The sequence below is a fragment of the Zalophus californianus genome, chromosome 1, assembly GCF_009762305.2.
Source record: "Zalophus californianus isolate mZalCal1 chromosome 1, mZalCal1.pri.v2, whole genome shotgun sequence".
Classification (NCBI taxonomy): Eukaryota; Metazoa; Chordata; class Mammalia; order Carnivora; family Otariidae; genus Zalophus; species Zalophus californianus.
In genome coordinates this window covers 89,175,176-89,194,980 of record NC_045595.1, presented here as the reverse complement: position 1 = coordinate 89,194,980, position 19,805 = coordinate 89,175,176, and the positions used below count along the sequence as shown (strand labels likewise).

Genomic DNA, 19,805 nt, shown 5'->3' with positions numbered 1-19,805 from the left:
CACAAATCAATCAATGTGATACACTACATTAATAAAAGAAAGGACAAGAACCATATGATCCTCTCACTAAATGCAGAGAAAGCATTTGACACAGTACAGCATCTTTTCTTGATTAAAATTCTTCACAGTGCAGGGATTAAAGGAACATACCGCAATATCATAAAAGCCATCTATGAAAAGCCCACAGCAAAAATCATTCTCAATGGAGAAAAACAGCTTTTCCCCTAAGGTCAGGAACATGACAGGGATGTCCACTGTCACTACTGTTTTTCAACATAGTACTAGAAGTCCTAGCCTCAGCAATCAGACAACAAAAAGAAATAAATGGCATCCAAATCAGAAAAGAAAAAGTCAAAACTCTCACTCTTCACAGATGACATGATACTGTATATGGAAAACCCAAAAGACTCCACCCCAAAATTACTAGAACTCATACAGGAATTCAGTAAAGTGGCAGGATATAAAATCAGTGCACAGAAATCAGTTGCATTTCTGTACACTAACAATGAGACAGGAGAAAGAGAAATAAGGGAATCAATTCCATTTACAATTGCACCAAAAACCATAAGATGCCTAGGAATAAACCTAACCAAAGAGGGAAAGGATCTGTACTCAGAAAACTATAGAATACTCATGAAAGAAATTGAGGAAGACAAAGAAATGGGAAAACATTCCATGCTCATGGATTGGAAGGACAAAAATTGTTGAAATGTCTATGCTACCCAAAGCAATCTACACATTCAATGCAATCCCTATCAAAACACCATCCACTTTTTTCACAAAGCTGGAACTAATAATCCTAAAATTTGTATGGAACCAGAAAAGACCCCAAATAGCCAATGAATATTTAAAAGAAAACCAAAGCTGGTGGCATTACAATCCTGGACTTCAAACTCAACTACAAAGCTGTAATCATGAAGATGGTGTGGTCCTGGCACAAAATCAGACACATAAATCAATGGAATAGAAGAGAGAACCCAGAAATGGACCCTCAAGTCTGTGGTCAACTAATCTTCGGCAAGGCAGGAAAGAATATGCGATGGAAAAAAAGACATTCTCTTCAACAAATGGTGCTGGGAAAATTGACAGCCATGTGCAGAAGAATGAAACTGGACCATTTTCTTACACCATATACAAAAATAGACTCAAAATGGATGAAGCACCTAAATGTGAGACAGGAATCCATTAAAATCCTAGAGGAGAACACAGGCAGCAACCTCTGTGACCTCGGCCACAGCAACTTTTTGCTAGACACATCTCCTAAGGCAAGGGAAACAAAAGCAAAAATGAACTATTAAGACTTCATTAAGATAAAAAGCTTCTGCACAGCAAAGGAGACTGTCAATGAAACTAAAAGGCAACTGACAGAATGGGAGAAGATATTTAGAAATGACATCTCAGATAAGGGGCTAGTATCCAAGATCTATAAGGAACTTAGCAAACTCAGTACGCAAAAAAACAAATAATCCAGTCATGAATTGGGCTAAAGAGATGAATAGACATTTCTCCAAAGAAGATATACAAATGGCCAACAGACACATGAAAAGTGCTGTACATTCCAAACCACAATGAGATACCATCTCAGAACTGTCAGAATGGCTAAAATTAACAAGTCAGGAAACAATAAATGTTGGTGAGGATGTGGAGAAAGGGGAAACCTCTTACACTGTTGGCGGGAATGCAAGCTGGTGCATCCACTCTGGAAAACAGTATGGAGGTTCCTCAAAAAGTTGAAAATAGAGCTACCCTAGGACCCAGCAATTGCACTACTAGGTATTTACCCCAAAAATAAAAATGCAGTGATCCAAAGAGGCACCTGCACCCCAATGTTCATAGCAATGTCTACAATAGCCAAACTGTGGAAAGAGCCAAGATGTCCATCGACAGATGAGTAGATAAAGAAGATGTGGTGTGTGTGTGTGTGTGTGTGTGTGTGTGTGTGTGTGTGTGTGTGTGTACACAATGGAATATTAGCCATCAGGAAGGATGAATACTTACCATTTACATCGATGTGGTGGGAACTGGAGGCCATTATGCTGAGCGAAGTGAGTCAGTCAGAGAAAGATAGTTACCATGGTTTCACTCATATGTGGAATATAGGAAACAGCACAGAGGATCATAGGGGAAGGGAGGGAAAACTAAATGGGAAGTCATCAGAGAGAGAGAAAAGCCATGAGAGATTCTTAACTATAGGAAACAAATTGAGGGTTTCTGGAGTGGAGGTGGGTGGGGGCATGGGGCAATTGGGTAATAGGCATTAAGGAGGGCACGGGATGTGATGAGCACTGGTTGTTATATACAACTGAGAAGTTATTGAACACTACATCTGAAACTAATGATGTACTATATGTTGCTAATTGAATTTAAATAATATAAAGTAAATAAAATAAGATAAAATATTCTTTAGTAAATGCTTGTTGGTAATAAAACCAGATTTGAACTCCAGCCTATAGACTTGCAATGTTATATAATTTTTTCTGCATTGTACTGCTTTTCCTCTCTACTGGACTGGCCAGCCTCAGGGGTGTCTTTGTCCTTGACCATACCCGCTTTACCTTCTGTTTCTCTTATTTCTTATACCTCCCCTGAGGTGCTACAAATTTGATTGCTCTTACTTTAGAATCCATGGACCCTAATGACTTCATTTGACTTCTTATCCTGCCTGGCCCATGGGGGCATGATCAATTATTTCAAAAACTACTTTCTTTCTTGTCAATTGAATTAATAATTATTTGACTGTCGATATATACCAGTAATATAAGAGTTATAAAGTTTCCTGACCTTAACATTACTTATTATTCCAGAATCTTCTCATCTCTTGACTTTATAGAGTCTCTAACCCTAATCTTGGGTCATTATATTTTTGCTTCAGAATAAAGTCATGAATCAGGTTAAAGGGGTGTGGGACACATGTATGTTGCATAATTTCATGTAGGCTGTAACCACATCTTTTTGTAAAATCTATTATTTAATTTTTTTTTTTTCAAATCTTTTCCATTCCTCTCAAACTACCAAGTTGCTTTTCTCATTTAGATTCCCACTCTCAGCGTATGGTCTTGCCTTCTACTTGACTCACTTTTGTCCTTAGTTGCTTTCTGGCCTAAGCTGCTTTCTGGGGATCAGAGGCCCCTTGAAATCCTCTTGATGTTGTTGAAGACATTTCAGCAATATCTCTGTCATGCAGCTTGATGGGTAAGATTTTTCTTAAGCTTCATTGCCACGAAAAGTTGTCACTCTTAAGCAGCTGATTTGTTTTGAGTCATATACACTATAAATATTTTTGACTAATCATGATTCTCATTTTGTCTCTTGAAAACTCAGAGCAGTTTTTGCTGTCCACACTAACAACTATATATGACCTATGACATTTAATTTCATGTAATAATCTTACCCCTAGTTTCATCTTTTTATATAAAATTCTATTAATATCTTCTTCCCTGCCTTCTTCATCTACTTTTTGTCATGTTGGATTGCATGTGTTTCTTTTGTTTTGAAAAGGTAATATACATGCATTTTAATAACATTCAGTAGTACAGAAAGCACACATGGAAAAATAAAATTCAATGTAAAAGATAATCAGCAAAATGAAAAGCTGTTTGTTGTGCTGAGGTTTCAGAAAAACTGTCAGAAGTCATTTTAGTAATAAGTTCTTTACCAGGAAGAACTAGTAAAGGTTCATTTTAACTACTAGGAGTTAGGCTGAGCATGTTATAGCTCTGTACACAAACAAGCATGGATGGTATTCTGATAAACTATTGCTACTTAATTTACACTAATTGATGAACCATCAGCTTTTCTCACTGGCCATTGTTTTATAGCTTTGTGCAACTACCTAACTACCTATCTTGAAACTTAACTCCAGAGAAGATTCCCAGTTTTCATTGAAAAAAAGGTAAACGTTTATAGCTTAAGCAAGTGTCTCATCTTTTCTTTGGATGTTAAGAACATAGAAACAAATAGAGTAATATAGAGAAAAATATGTCCAATCCTTTTTTGTTGTTTTCTTAACAACTCTAGTTCATATAGTAATTTATAGTACAATATAACCACAACAATTAAAGGTCTTAAGTCAAATCATTGAAGAGGGGGTAATCAGTTTTTCCCTTAGTTATAATAGCAATTTTTTTTTTTAGTTTCAGAGGTAGAGAGTTTAGTGATATAATAGCAAATTTTTGAATGCCCACTATATGCCAGGCTCTGTATTTATTCATGGAATATTGGCCATCTATTGTGTGTCAGGGACTTTGCTAGGAACTGGTAAACAAAACAGATAACACTACCTGCCCTCATTTAATTTTCACACTAACTCTATATAAGATTTTATGGCTGAGAAAATTTGCAGCTCAGAGAGGTTAACTAGATTTGTCCAGAGTTGCACAGCCAATAAATGGTGGAGCTAGGGTTTGAATATAGGTCTGTCTTATTCCAAAGTCTGTTCTTCCACAAAGTTACAATACTATGTACAAGTGCGCCAGAGGGGTGAGGGAGTACAAGTTACATAAAGGCATGGAACCCAGTAACTTGCATTGCCTAGATGAGCCTGCTGTTTTATCTGGCTTGGCTAATCTTGTGTAGATGATTGCTGCAGCCTCCTCACTGGCCCCCCTACAGTCTATTCAAAACATAGCAGCAAGAGTGACCCTCCTAAAATACAGACTCTTATCAGGTCACTCCTCTGTACAGAAACCTCCAGTGGAGGTTCCCCTCCCTATACCTGATTCCTCCTTCCTCCATACCTTGAAATAACCACAGCTATTGCTATTAGTTTGTTGTATATCCTTTCAACTTTGAGTATTGGCTTACGACCTTTTTTATTTAAACAAAAATAGTTTCAACTATATGTATTCTGGCAAATTGCTTTTCCCCTTGTATTTACAGTTGAATATCGTATCCTGTGTTCTTAACATGAGCTATAGATTCCCTTGATATGTATTGTGATAAAGTAGAGTGAGGGAAGTTTTCTGTTTTTATGAGATCCAAATTACATGACTGTTCTATGCTGCTATAGAATTGTGAATTTTATAGTCATAAAACAAATAGCATGTTTTATAACAATTATATTTTTGTAGCTACAGCATGAAATAACTCATTTTAAAAATTACCATTGCCTCTGGGCACCTGGGTGGTTCAGTCGATGGAGCACGCAACTCTTGATCTTGGGGTCATGAGTTCAAGCCCCATGTTGGGTGTAGAGATTACTTAGAAATCTTTAAAAAAAAAAGAAAAGAAAGGGCACCTGGGTGGCTCAGATGGTTAAGAGTCTGCCTTCAGCTCAGGTCATGATGCATCCCAGGGTCCTGAGATCGAGCCCTGCATTGGGCTCCCTGCTTGGCAGGGAGCCTGCTCCTCCCTCTCCTTCTACTGCTCACTTGTGCACTCTCTCTCTCTCTCTCTCTGTCAAATAAATAAAAATAAAATCTTTAAAAAAAAAGAAAAAATGCCAAAAAAAATTAGTTGCCAGAACAGTGTAATATTTGTTATGCAGTAAGATTTATCACCAGAACAAACTTTTTTTTTCTTAAAGATTTTATTTTTTTATCTGTCAGAGAGAGAGAGCACAAGCAGGGGGAGCAGCAGACAGAGGGAGAGGACGACAGAGGGAGCCACCCAGGCGTCTTGAGAGCAAACTCTTTAACTGTATATGACATGACATGACATAGATGCTTAAATTATAAGTAATTATGAGAATTTCTTCTTTACCATAGTTAACCATCAGTTGAACAATTTCAACTGCTTTTGTTTCCCCTCATTAGTAGAGATATTAAGGGTATGTAAACTAAAATGCAAGAGAACTGATGGCCAATAATGGAGCCAGCGGACTTGGCTTTACATATTCAAGGCTAATTAGTTATTTGGTAAATGAGATGTGCCATTGTAGGTAAAGACTACAAACGATGTAAACTAAGATTTACTTTTGATAGAAAATAGGATTTCATTTATTTCCCTGTTTTAGTTTTGTATTAAATATGTTAAAACCTTTTTATTTTTAATTGCGGTCTCGAGTTATAGCTATACTGGATTGGGAGCTTTCAACCATTGGTCATCCTTTGTCAGACTTAGCTCATCTCTCCATATTCTACTTTTGGCCACGGACAGTCCCAGGGATATTTCAAAATTTTTACTGTCAAGAAAACATAGGTATGAAACCATAATGTTGCCTAAATTGCTATTAATATCAAATTATATTTATTCTTCATAATTAAAAGGTAAGATTATATTGCAATTTTAGATAAGTAGCTTTTATTTGTTTCTTGAAATGTTTCTTTCTTTTTAACGATTTTACTTATTTATCTGAGAGAGAGAGAGCATGCACGAGCAGGGGGGAGAGGCAGAGGGAGTGGGAGAAGCAGGCTCCCCGCTGAGCAGGGAGCCCGACTCGGGACCCTGGGATCATGACCTGAGCTGAAGGCAGATGTTTAACTGACTGAGCCACCCAGGCACCCCTTTTGAAATCTTTCTACATGATTTTATTCTTGATTTTTCTGAACAATAGCATTTCACTTTTAGTAATTTATGATAAAATGTAGCCCTTTATATACATCATTCTTTTGGAAATCAACATTCAGAACATGTTTGTTATGTGGATTAATGGTTATTCAGTATTATATAAATATGTGAGGGCGCCTGGGTGGCTCAGTTGGTTAAGCAACTGCCTTCGGCTCAGGTCATGATCCTGGAGTCCTGGGATGGAGTCCCATATCGGACTCCCCGCTCGGTGGGGAGTTTGCTTCTCCCTCTGACCCTCCCCCGTCTCATGCTCTCTCTGTCTCATTCTTTCTCTCTCAGATAAATAAATAAAATCTTTAAAAAAAAATACGTGATATTATTACATTTGAAATATTCACCATGATATCTTTATTAAATTTTATAGTGTGTGCTGTTTTTATAGGGATACCATCAATAGAAGAACTGATTTCAATATATTGCCGCTGCAGGGGAATTAATTCTATTCTCCCTAACTGGAATTTCTTTCTTGCCCTTGCATATTTTGAAATGGCTGGAATATCACAGGTAATTGATTTTTCTTAACCTATTTTTTACCATTATTTATTAGTGTACTGTTCATGATATTTTCTGGTCTTCAGGAGTTTTATGTTCTTTGTCCTTAGATCATTTTGCTTTTGATAATGACAAATACCAGGCATGGGTGAATATGAATCCAGAATTTACAGAATAGGAATTTGGCAAAGGAGAAAATTGAGTAGCAAAATGTGTAATCATTTTTTGATATGATAAACTTAAGAGATGGGGAGGGAAGAGAGAAAGAAATAATGATAAAAAGAGCAAAGCATGTGAAGATTGGTTATTTCCTGAATATCCAATTTAAGAAAGAGATAAAATCTTTTAATGATGTCTATTTCAAACTATAAAACCATTTATTAACCAGGGCTGGTGATGAGGAAAGAAATACTTTTGCATGTCCCAAAGCCTAGCACAGTACCTAGACTATAGTAGCCTCTTAATATATATTTTTGAGAGAATAGATGAGTAAGATTTTCCATTTTCTAACAATGTCATATTTATGTAATTAATTTTAAGAGGAAATTGAGCATAAATTCAGTTTTTTTAAATTACAGCTTAATCTAAAATGTATTTTTTTAGGAGGGAGGGGCGAAGGGAGAGGGAGAGAAAGAACTTAAGCAGGCTCCATGCCCAGCACAGAGCCTGACATAGGGCTGGATCTCACAACTCTAAGATCATGACCTGAGACAAAATCAAGACTCCGATGCTTAACTGACTGAGCCACCCAGGTACCCCTAAGATGTATTCTTCTTTATACTGATTTCGTTTCCATGTGCTTTGAACCTCAAGAGTTTAAGAAATTGAGATGCTTCATCAGTGACAAAGTACTAGGGCTTGGAGGAATAAGTACATAAGAGATTTTAGAAACAACAAAAAATGGGAAAAGGATTAAGGTTTTTTTTCCCTTGTCTTCAGAGTCCATGCTATCCATGACCAATTAAAATGTCTTCTAGGATATAGTTGTATTACATCGCATCCTGTATTTTAGAATCATGTTAATCATGTGGGTTGGATGGGTTTCTCAAAAGAGGATTTATGGTATGTTTTTTATATTTGTCAGTTTCCACAAATCAGATACCAAATGGGCTTTGAACTTAAAATGGATTTTCATTTCAAACAAAAGTTTGACTTGGGTTATGTTGTAATTAATATGTATGTCTTAGGCTATATTGGTAACAGGGATGATCATAAACATTGCATTCTAACTACAAATATGAAATTGGAAATGATGGAAGGACTGTTAAGAGAGTTTTATTGCATAAAGAATTACATGAAGGAATAAAACTAATGAAATTCAGTTGCTTGTCTTAGGGTGGGACGAGCAGGGGAGAGGAGAGTGTGTTAGGTTGAAAGCACAGAACACGGAGAAGAAAAACTAGTTAGCATTCAACTAACCCTGTTCAAGGAGACAGTTAATTAAACTAGGACTCCAAAAAAATGAGAGAAAATATTCTTAGAGATCATGTCATTGCCTTCTCTTTAGTTTTATAGTTTTTAATTTTATCTTGGTTTATTTAGATTTTCCCCCACTATAACAGGAGAATAGTGATTTTTTTTAAGATTTTATTTATTTATTTATTTGAGAGAGAGAGCAAGAGAGCATAAGCAAGGGGAGCGGCAGAGGGAGGGGGAGAAGCAGGCCCCCCACTGAACAGGGAGCCCGAAGCAGGGCTCAATCCCAGGACCCTGGGATCATGACCTGAGCCGAAGGCAGATGCTTAACTGACTGCGCCACCCAGGCGCCCCAAGAACAGTGATCTTTAAAGATGATATAAGGTGATGCCAACTTGATGCCAAGTTCATTATCAAGTTTGATTTGATTTGATTTCCAGTTACAATTCGGTTAGGATGAGAGTGTGTTAAGCAAATGATGCATGTATACCTCTTTAATTTAGGGGGGTATAATTATCTCTATGTGTAAATAAATAGAATTGATGGTCTGATTTACATCTTGATACCTTGTGAGTTTAGTGACTCACATAACTGGGAAACTGGAGATACTGGATAGCTGAAGAACAGTTTTCAATGAATCTTAATTGCTCTATATTAATTTACTTATAGGGAATGTATAGTAGATATCTTCTGGGAAATAATGCATCTGAGAATAGCTTTCTGTTTGCCAAGGTTGTGCAACCTCTGGCAGAAACTGGATTACAGCTTTCAAAAAGGTAAGCAAAATCAATTCCTTGGCTAAGTCAAATTAGAGCCTTTATTAGATATATGAAGGTTGTAAACTTCAGGGGGATAGGGACTGTTTTTATTGCTTACACCAGGGTTACTGCTGCCAATAACAGCAGTTTTTTGGTAAATATCTTATATGCCTGAAAATAAAGAAAATAACCCAGATTCATGATTAAAAGGTGTTTTTTTTTTTGCCAACTTGAGCATATAAACTTTTACAGATATAGATAAAACTCTCAAATGTTTCTTTTTGTTTGTTTCTAATATTTTTTTTAAATTTTATTTATTTATTTGACAGAGAGGGAACACAAGCAGGGGGAGTGGGAGAGGGAGAAGCAGGCTTCCTGCTGAGCAGGGAGTCCAATGCGGGGCTTGATCCCAAGACCCTGGGATCATAACCTGAGCCGAAGGCAGACGTTTAATGACTGAGCCACCCAGGTGCCCCAGTTTCTTTCTAATATTTAAATTCCTTACATATACCTATTCAAAATTACATCTTATAAAAGATGATTTATTAACTTTAGAAGTATTGCTCTCTTCCATCATATTTCATGAAATTTTACTCAATCATTTCATAAGTGTCTTTGAAATACATGTCTCATCAGTGGAGCACTTTTTGAGGCATCTAGTTCACTTGCCGACCACATCTAAGAGATGTGATAAATAGCACTTACTGAATGCATAGATGATGCTGTCCCTGGAAATTCTGTCCAGGCCACAAGTACCCAAGACATAACATTAGGACAGTTATGTTTTACAATTCATCTTATAGATGGATGTTTGTGTTCTCTCAACATAACAACTGATAGTGTTGCTCTTCATAAAGATCTTTATAATGATGTCCAGTAGTTGTATTTGTGAGGAACATCCTAAGAATAATTACTACATTTCTGTTCGATTTCTTCACTTTCTTTTTGAGAGATTGTGATAAGTGACTTTATAATAAAAATTCAAAACTACCACTAATTGAGATCATGCCAGGCTTATGTTTTACCCACATAGTGCTTTCAGCATTAAAGTTTCATGTTCAAACTAAAGTGATTCTACATTCACCCCATAATATGAAAAACTTAAGAAATTCCAAAATATGGTAACTCCTGAGGGATATTTTGAAGGAGTTGGAGAAGACTTCACATTATATTCAGAAATATATAATAATGATTTGGGACACCTTTGTAACTTCTTTTTTTTTTCTTTTTTTATAAAGAACTTTCAGTACTACAACATCACAGATTGATATTTCCCAACAGTTGTTTGTACTGAGTAAGACCGGCCAGGAAGTTCTTGCTAGGGTGAAGCGTTTCATGAAACAACACATCCTTCCAGCTGAAAAGGTAAGTACTGTATAAAGGAACAGAATGTATTTGTGCTCAAAGACTGTAGATGGATTATGTCTGTTATCTCTGCTTCTAGGCATATCATGGTATCCTGTCTTTGTAGTCAGTCCTTACCTCATTCCCCTCCTCACCTTAGCACTGAGCTGCTGCAGAAGTTGATAAGCTTCTAAAATATGCCAAGGGAGTGCCACAGATGAATCTTTGGAATTAAAATACAGTCAAAGTGGATTAACTGTTGTAAAGTTGAGATCCTAAATATATTAGAGTATATATATCCTAAATATATTGAGATCCTAAATATATTACTTTAGGGCCTTTTAAAAAAATTTTTATTTATTTATTAGAGAGAGAGAGCACACTCTACTGGGGGGAGGAGCAAAGGGGGAGGAATAAGCAGACTGCACCAGGTGGGGAGCTCCACTCGGGGCCCAGCACCACAGCCCTGAGATCATGACCTGAGCCAGAATCAAGAGTAAGATGCCCAATTGACTGAGCCACCCAAGCACCCCAGGGCCTTTTCATAAGGCAGTGACTTTCAGCTTTCTTTTTTTTTTATGGCCCCTTTTGAGAATTAAGAAAACTGTAGACTAAACAAAATGGACATAACCAGAAAATGTTGCATATCATTTCAATCTATTCACAGATACTACTACTTCTCTCCCCACAGGCTACTACTTTAAGGTGTTAAGTTTCAGTAAGTTCACTGAGGGTAGAGAAGTAACATGGTACATTCATTCATTCAGTTAACATGTAATTATTAGGTACCTAATAATGGGCTAGGCATCTGGAGAGCCATCAAAAGTAAAAGAAAGAACAAGACAGAGCTAATGATTCCACAGAGCCTACACTTCACAAAAGAAAGACATTCAGTAAGAGATGATAATGCTGTGAAGAAAAGGTAAAAGCTATTATGAAAATACATAAGGCAGGTGGGGCCAGGCATATGTGTGATTTGCACACTGGTGTAAAAATCGTAAGAGTTTAATTTTAGTCCATTCCTGGCACAAGGTAGGTGGTCATGAACAAATAACTCTAACTCTCAGTGCCTCAATTGTTCATTTGTGATGTGCATAAGTAGAGTAGATATACAATAAATTCTCATTTTAATTTTCTAAGATTCTGAGAGCTCTAGAGCTAGACTGACAAAATCAAATAGGAAACTGAAAAAGACCAAAATTCTTTAAACAAAAGTGTTCAGAGTTGATATGTGTTTATAGGGCAGTTACTGTTGTTGCTTGAACTACATAAATAATTATATTTTTAATAAAGAACTGGCATGAGATGAATTTTGCTGACAGTGGCATATAGTTTTTTTTTTAAGAAAATACTACTTAAATAGTCTCCGCTTAACAGAGAAAATATACAGAAACAGGGACTTTACAAGTAATACAATGGCACTAAATTCATATCTTTTAATAGTTCCTCTGAATCTAAATGGGCTAAATGCCCCAATCAAAAGACACAGGATATCAGATTGGATAAAAAAGCAAGACCCATCCATATGCTCTCTACAACAGACTCAGTTTAGACCCAAAGACACCTCCAGATTGAAAGTGGGGGGGGGAGTAGAAAACCATTTATCATGCTAATGGACATCAAAAGAAAGCTGGGGTAGCAATCATATCAGACAAATTAGATTTAAACCAAAGAATGTAATAAGAGATGAGGAAGGACACTATATCATACTTAAAGGGTCTAGCCAGCAAGAAGATCTAACAATTGTAAATATTTATGCCCCTAAAATGGGAACAGCCAAATACATAAGCCAATTAATAACAAAATTAAAGAAACGCATTGATAATAATACATTCATAGTAGGGGACTTCAACACCCCAGTCACAACAATGGACAGATCTAAGCAAAAGATCAACAAGGAAACAAGGGCTTTGTGTGACACACTGGACCAGATGGACTTCACAGATATATACAGAGCATTCCATGCTAAAGCAACAGAACACACATTCTTCTCATGTGCACATGGAACATTCTCCAGAATAGATCACATACTTAGTCACAAATCAGGTCTCAACCGATACCCAAAGGTTGGGATCATTCCCTGCATATTTTCAGACTACAATGCTTTGAAACTCGAACTCAATCACAAAAGGAAATCTGGAAGGAACTCAAACACTTGGAGTTAAAGAGCATCCTACTAAGGAATAAATGGGTCGACCAGGAAATTACAGAAGAATTTTTAAAACTTCATGGAAACAAATGAAAATGAAAACACAACTGTTCAAAACCTTTGTGATGCAGCAAAGGCAGTCCTAATAGGGACGTACATAGCAATACAGGCCTTTCTCAAGAAACAAGAAAGGTCTCAAATTCACAACCTAACCTTACATGTAATGGAACTGGAGAAAGAACAGCAAATAAAGCCTAATCCAAGCAGGAGAAGAGAATTAATAAAGATTAGAGCAGAAATCAATGAAATAGAAACCAGAAAAAACCGTAGGACAGATCAACAAAACTAGGAACTGGTTCTTTGAAAGAATTAATAAGATAGTCTTGCTCTTTCATTTATAAATGTGAATGGGAAATCAAGGGAAACATGAAGCACAAAAAAGAAGTATCACAAGTTGGGTTTTGATACATCTGCTGAACTTAATATTATGCAGCTATTAAAATATTTACAAAGAATTTTCAATGTCGGGATGCCTGGGTGGCTCAGATGGTTGAGTGTCTGCCTTCGGCTCAGGTCTTCTGCCTCTCCCCCTGCTCATGCTCTCCCTCTGTATCTCTCTGTCTCAAATGAATTTAAAAAAAAAACAATTCAATGTAAAAGAAAATGCTTTATTATAAGTAAAAAAAAAAAAAAGCAATCTATAGCTTTAACAGAAGATTGTCAGGTGCCTGGGTGGCTCAGATGGTTAAGCGTCTGCCTTTGACTCAGGTCATGATCCCAGAGTCCTGGGATCGAGTCCCGCATTGGGCTCCCTGCTGCTTGGGAGCCTGCTTCTCCTTCTGCCTCTCTCTCTCTCTCTCTCTGTCTCTCATGAATAAATAAAATCTTAAAAAAAAAAAAGAAGATTGTCAATATCTTGTGTGGCAAGGAAAGCCACAGTCATTTTGTCTTTGCAGATCATTCAAATCTAGAATATATCCATGCCTAGTAACATGAGCTTTTTCTTCCATTAAAAACCTTAAACTGGGGGACCCAGCTGGCACAGCCAGTGGAGCATGCAACTCTTGGTCTTGGGATTGTGGGTTTGAATCCCATGTTGGGTATAGAGATTACTTAAAAAAAAATCTTAAACCAACATCTGTAAAAATGTTTTATCCTGTAGAATGATTCTGAACAGTACTAATCCCTGTCCATGAACATATACATTTGAAATGATAACTGGAGAAAAGTAATTAGCTTTTTTAAAATCAGAGGGGGAAAGCCTATAAAATTCTATCCAATATTATTATAACTAAGTTTATAAAAATTAAAAGTCGTGTCTAGAAAACAAGATTATGTCATATAATACACCAATATTTTAACAGTGTATACATCTTTAGTCAGACTCTTTTGACTTTTAATACTTTTACATATTTTTCCAAATTTTCATAATGGGAAAAAGTAAGCTTCATTTAAACTACTCAAATGACCTTTGAAATTCCTTAGAATTCATTAAGTGAGAACATAAGAACCCATTTTCTATAAGAATGTTAAAAGGTAATTTTTCCTATTTAAAATGGATAGGAGGGGGCTTGAGTGGCTCAATCACTTAAGCATCTGGCTCTTGATTTCAGCTCAGGTCATGAAATCAGGGTATGAGATCGAGACCCACATTGGGCTCACACTGGGTGAGGAGCCTGCTTTAGATTCTCTCTCTCCTTCTGCCTCCCCCTTCCACGTGTGCATGATTTCTCTCTTAAAAAAATAAAAGTAAAATGGATAAGGAGCCTTAAAAAATAGCATGTAAAACAAGAACTAGCAACATAGTGTTGAGAATACACTTACAATGTAATGAGAACATTAGTCGTATTTTCCTATTCAGTATAATAATGTACTAGTAAAGAACTGTTGCTTTTTTCTAATAGACTTAAGTTTAAAGTGAAAAACATATTGCAAAATTATTTGTAGGCTCAGATTTAAGATTCTGAACTAACATACTGCAAAGCAATATCTCAATCAGTGAATGAGGAAGTTAGATGTTAAAGGTACTATTTGGGGAGAATTGATCAGGCATCAAGCGTATTTTCTGCTTTCTTCTTTCACCAATGTACTGTTTTTCATATTCTAAGAACTAAGGAAAGCTTCTTTGTAATGAGATATTTTATATTAATTCTGACTCCTGCCATACTACAAACGGATTTTGCAGATCTCTAAATGGATAGACTTTAGAACAGGAAGTATTAAATCACACAAGTTTTTAAATAATTATGTAAACATTGGATAATTTAATTTCTCAGAACTGTAGTATCATAAAGAGGTAGTAAGAGATGAGGAGTTTGTAAATGTATTGCATAATATATTTCTTATCAAACACAGTAGCATTGACTATTTCCACGGCCGTACAAGGGATGAAAATAATAACCCTAAACAGGAAATCTCCAATTCAGCTGACTTCCTGACAGAAATGATGAATGCTGTTCATCCTGGTTAGAAAGTCCTTTGTCTTCTTACAGTTTTCACTAAATACATCAGTTCCCTAGACCAGCCATGCTTAATAAAAAGAGCATATTTGTGTATTATATGATTGTAAAGAAGTGGAACAATTTTAGAAAATAATTTTGTAATGTGGCCTTGTGACAATAGTCACAGATTTTATTTTAGTAATTCTACCAGCGTAAGTGTAAAAAAAAAAAATAGATACAGAGATGCTATAATAGCAAAATATTAGAAAATGCCATCATAGTCCATGTTTTAGTTCATCTTGATTCTTTTATTTGCACAAATTAGAAATTATTATTACTGTTTTATGTGGCTAGTTTTAAATTTAGATTTACTCATGTATTTATCACTTTATTTACTGGTTCTTCTTGCAGCTCAGATGTTTCTTTTAGGATCAAGTTCCTTTAATGAGAATCTAGTGGTAACCTTTTCTTTGATCTTTCTTTTTTCCTTTTTTCCTTTTTTTTGCTCAGGAGAGGTAAGTAATGATTCAGATTCAGATTCTCTCTGTTTCTTTTTTTCTAATGGCTTTATTTTGCCCTAATTCTTTTTTTTTCTTTAAATTTTTATTGTTATGTTAATCCCCATACATTACATCATTAGTTTTGGATGTACTGTTCCATGATTCATTGTTTGTGCATAACACCCAGTGCTCCACGCAGAACGTGCCCTCTTTAATACCCATCACCAGGCTAACCCATCCCCCCACCCCCCTCCCCTCTAGAACCCTCAGTTTGTTTCTCAGAGTCCATCTATTTTGCCCTAATTCTTGAAAGATTGTTTTATTGGATATAGAATTCTAGGTTGACAGTTATTTTCTCTCAGCAAGTGAAGACATTATCGCACTGATTTCTGGCTTCATTGGTTGCTCTGGGGAGTCAGTTCTTAATTCTTTAATTATCAGTGATCTGGGGGCACTTGGGTGTTTCAGTCAGTTAAGAGTCCAACTCTTGATTTTGGCTCAGGTCATGATCTGGGAGTCATGAGATCAAGCCCCACGTCAGAATCTGTGCTCAGCAGGAAGTCTGCTGGAGATTCTCTCTCTCCCTCTCCCTCTCCCCCTACCCCTCACTTGCTCTCTCTCAAATAAACAGATAATCTTTTTAAAAAATTATCATTGATCTGTCCTTCCACCCTCCCCTCCTTTTTTTTTTTTTTAAAGATTTTATTTATTTTTCAACAGAGAGAGCGAGAGAGGGAACACAAGCAGGGGGAATGGGAGAGGGAGAAGCAGGCCTCCCACTGAGCAGGGAGCCCGATGTGGGACTCAATCCCAGGACTCTGGGATCATGACCTGAGCTGAAGGCAGACGCCTAATGACTGAGCCACCCAGGCGCCCCCACCCTCCCCTCCTTTTAAGAGCTTTTGTTTCTCTTTGATATTCAGCAGTTTGAGCTTTGGCTTTATTACGTTTTCTGAACTTGAGGATTGGTGTTTTTCAGCAGTTCTAAAAACGCAGCTGTAATTTTTTCCAGTATTCCCTCTTCTCATACTCTTTATCTAGGGTCCCCAATTAAACTGATGTGAGAACTTTTCTCTATATCCACCATATCCCTTAACCTTTCATATTTTCCTTCTACTGAATTTTTGGGCTTCATTCAAGAAAGGAGTAATTTTTTCATATTTTTCTTCCAATTTTTTTTTCAGCCATATCTAATCTACTTTTCAACCATCCCTAGGGCATTGATTCTCAAAATCTGGAGTGTCAGAATTGCCAGGGCTAGTAAAGAATACAGAAACTGCAGGCTCATTGAAGTAGGATAGCTCGTGGATACTTGTGTTCTCATCAGGTGCCCCAAGTAATTACAGTACCAGTAAAGTTTAAGAACCACTGCTTGGATTTTTAAACTTAATGTGGTTTTTCTTTTCCTCAAGTTGCATTTGATTCTTTTACTTTTTTGGTTGTTGTTGTTCTTTTACAAATTTGGCCAATTTTGTTAACCCTTGTCATACTTTTAATTCCTTCCTTTATTCTTGAAATCTATTGGACACAAATACTTTATTCTGTATCTGATCATTATTTTATCTGTAGTCTTTGGGGAGTGTGATTCTGTTGTTACACTATTGGTTTTGTTAATTTTTGCTAATGGTGGCTTGAAACAAGTAGTTCAGTAACACCTGAAGAATTGGGCTATTTTGTTTCTGACCACTGAGGAATTTCCTTATTGTTCTTCCAGCACAGCTATTCATTACTACATGTATTTTTTTTCATTGTTTTAAATATTTTCTCTGGCATTTTTAGTTGTGCTACTTTGAGGGGGGTTCCTATGACCACCCATTGAGCTATATTGCTAAAAATGGAACATTCAAATCTTGGTACAAGATTTTGGAAGTCTGTTGTCTAATAACAAGACAGCATAATTTTGTGAGCAGCAAACCTCTAGAATTGTTTATACTCATGTATCTGGTTTTTCAAAGAAGTATTACTGATTTAATAGCAGCTTGAAAAGCTTCTTCACCTAAATATGTTGACTTTGGGTATTAGCAGCTTATGGCATTATTTACTTTGTATTAACTTTAGCTAATGAACTTTTTTCTTGTTATTACTTTAAGGAGGTAACTGAGTTCTATGTTCAAAATGAAAATTCAGTGGACAGATGGAAAAAACCTTTAGTGATTGATAAACTTAAGGTAAGAAAAACAAGAAAACCTTTAATGTTGGAAAATGTATATGCAGGTGTTTTTTGAAACCTTGGTTTATTATTGCTGTTGTTGTTATATAGTAGATAATAAATATATCAATAATAACTTTTTAAAAAGAAAGTTAAAAACAGAATCTATAGTATACAAATTAGGTTACATAGTGTTTTGTATATGGTATGTGATGAAGATAGCCTCTTACAGCTTTGAAAGAAAAAATATAATCAACACCACTCACTACCATCTGTTGCAAAATTGCAATAGAAGTCAAGCAGGACATTTGTCTCACATGGGCTCAGTCTAAATTTCATGTTTTTAAATCCTAACCCCAACACATGTATGATATTAAAATGTACAAAATAGTATGTTTAGCATAATTATACTCAAATGTGGGAGATTCTGTAATAACTATGATTCAATAAGAAGTACTCAGGAAAGCAAATTTAGTTTTTCAGCCAAATCTAAGGAAACTTGGAGGAAAAGGCATTTCTTTAACAGTTAGGAAACTGTTGATTTGTAATGAGTTAGTAACTATTTGGTTTTGCACACTGTAGGGTAAATAAAACAAATAACTTCATAAGTGTTTTTAAATTTCAAAAAGCATAAATAGCAATATCTTTTAAAAATAAACTATTTTAGTTCATGGTAAATTATGATCACTCTGGCATATTTATCACCTTGACAGGAAATGGCCAAAGCAGAAGGCCTCTGGAACTTGTTTTTGCCAGCTGTAAGCGGTCTCAGCCAGATGGACTATGCCTTGATTGCTGAAGAAACAGGAAAATGCTTTTTTGCTCCAGATGTCTTTAACTGCCAAGCACCAGGTTACTATATTATTTAACAACAGAACTTTCTCAGATATTTTGAGCAGTGTTTGAAATTCCTCTATTTTATGACAGGAAGTTTTTCTACAGTCATTGGTTTATAAACTTGTCTATAATTTTACCTCTTAGTTACTTTGTTTTAAATATTTTTAAAAATGGATCTCATATTCTCATTGGATTATTCTTTTGTTAAACATCATTGCATTAAGAGTATTAGTGAGTAGAGGCTACCTCCAAAGGGACTGGCGATATAAAGATTACAGTTTCATGATTGGGTATTAGATATTTATATGGCTAGTTGGAATGGATAGAGAGTTCCAAATTAGCCTATCTCTCCATTTCTTTATCAGTTTTTTTTTTAAGTTTTTAAAAATTTATTTAAGTAATCTCTGCATTCAACTTGGGCTCGAACTCATGACCCCAAGATCAAGAGTCACACACTCTTGCAACTGAGTCAGCCAGGTGCCCCTATTCACCAGTTATTTATTGATTACTTACAACGTGCCAAGCACTGTTCTAGATCCTTGAGATGTATCAAAGAATATAATACACAAAGATTCCTGCCCTCATGGAGCTGATGTTCTAATGGAGGGAGACAAAAATAAATAATAAATATTGTAAGTAAGTAAATTATGTAGTTAAGTTTGAAGATGAAAAGTGCTTTGGGAAAAAAAATTTAAAAAACCCAGCAGGGTAGGGCCACACTGGAATGCTGGGGAACAAGAAATGCAAATTACAGTTTAACACGGAATGGCCAGGAAAAAACCTTTAGTGATTTAAAAACCCTTACTGAGAAAATGACATTGGATACAGACTTAAAAAAGGTAAGAGAGTTAGCTATGCTGATATCTGGGGAAGGAATTTCCATAGCACAAAAAATGCATAGACCCTAAGGCAAGAGTATGATGGGTGTATTCCAAGAAGAGTCAAGGAGGCTGGCATAGTTGGTAGAATAGTAAGAGAAGATAATCAGGGAGGAAAGGGACTTATAGGGCAGGTAAGGGCTTATACCTCCTTTGAAATGGGAAGCCACGGGAGATTTGACCAGAGGAGTGACAAGATGTTATGTCAGTTTTAAAAGAATCACTTTGACTACTATGTTGGGAATTAACAAAGGGAGGGAAGGAAGGAAGCAGGGAGTCTTTTGTAATAATCACAGTTAGAGATGATGGGGATTTGTTCTAGGGTGGTAGCAGC

At 36.1% G+C, this 19,805-nt stretch overlaps 1 protein-coding gene across 1 annotated transcript in view; it reads left to right on the top strand.

The window, feature by feature from the left end:
- Positions 1-19,805, top strand: part of ACAD11 (acyl-CoA dehydrogenase family member 11) — a 99,911-nt gene that overhangs the window by 25,207 nt on the left and 54,899 nt on the right. Inside the window, 6 exon segments of the mRNA XM_027585903.2 lie at positions 6,004-6,138; positions 6,890-7,011; positions 9,085-9,191; positions 10,412-10,538; positions 17,698-17,775; positions 18,470-18,608. Coding sequence (XP_027441704.1) covers positions 6,004-6,138; positions 6,890-7,011; positions 9,085-9,191; positions 10,412-10,538; positions 17,698-17,775; positions 18,470-18,608 — 708 coding nt within the window.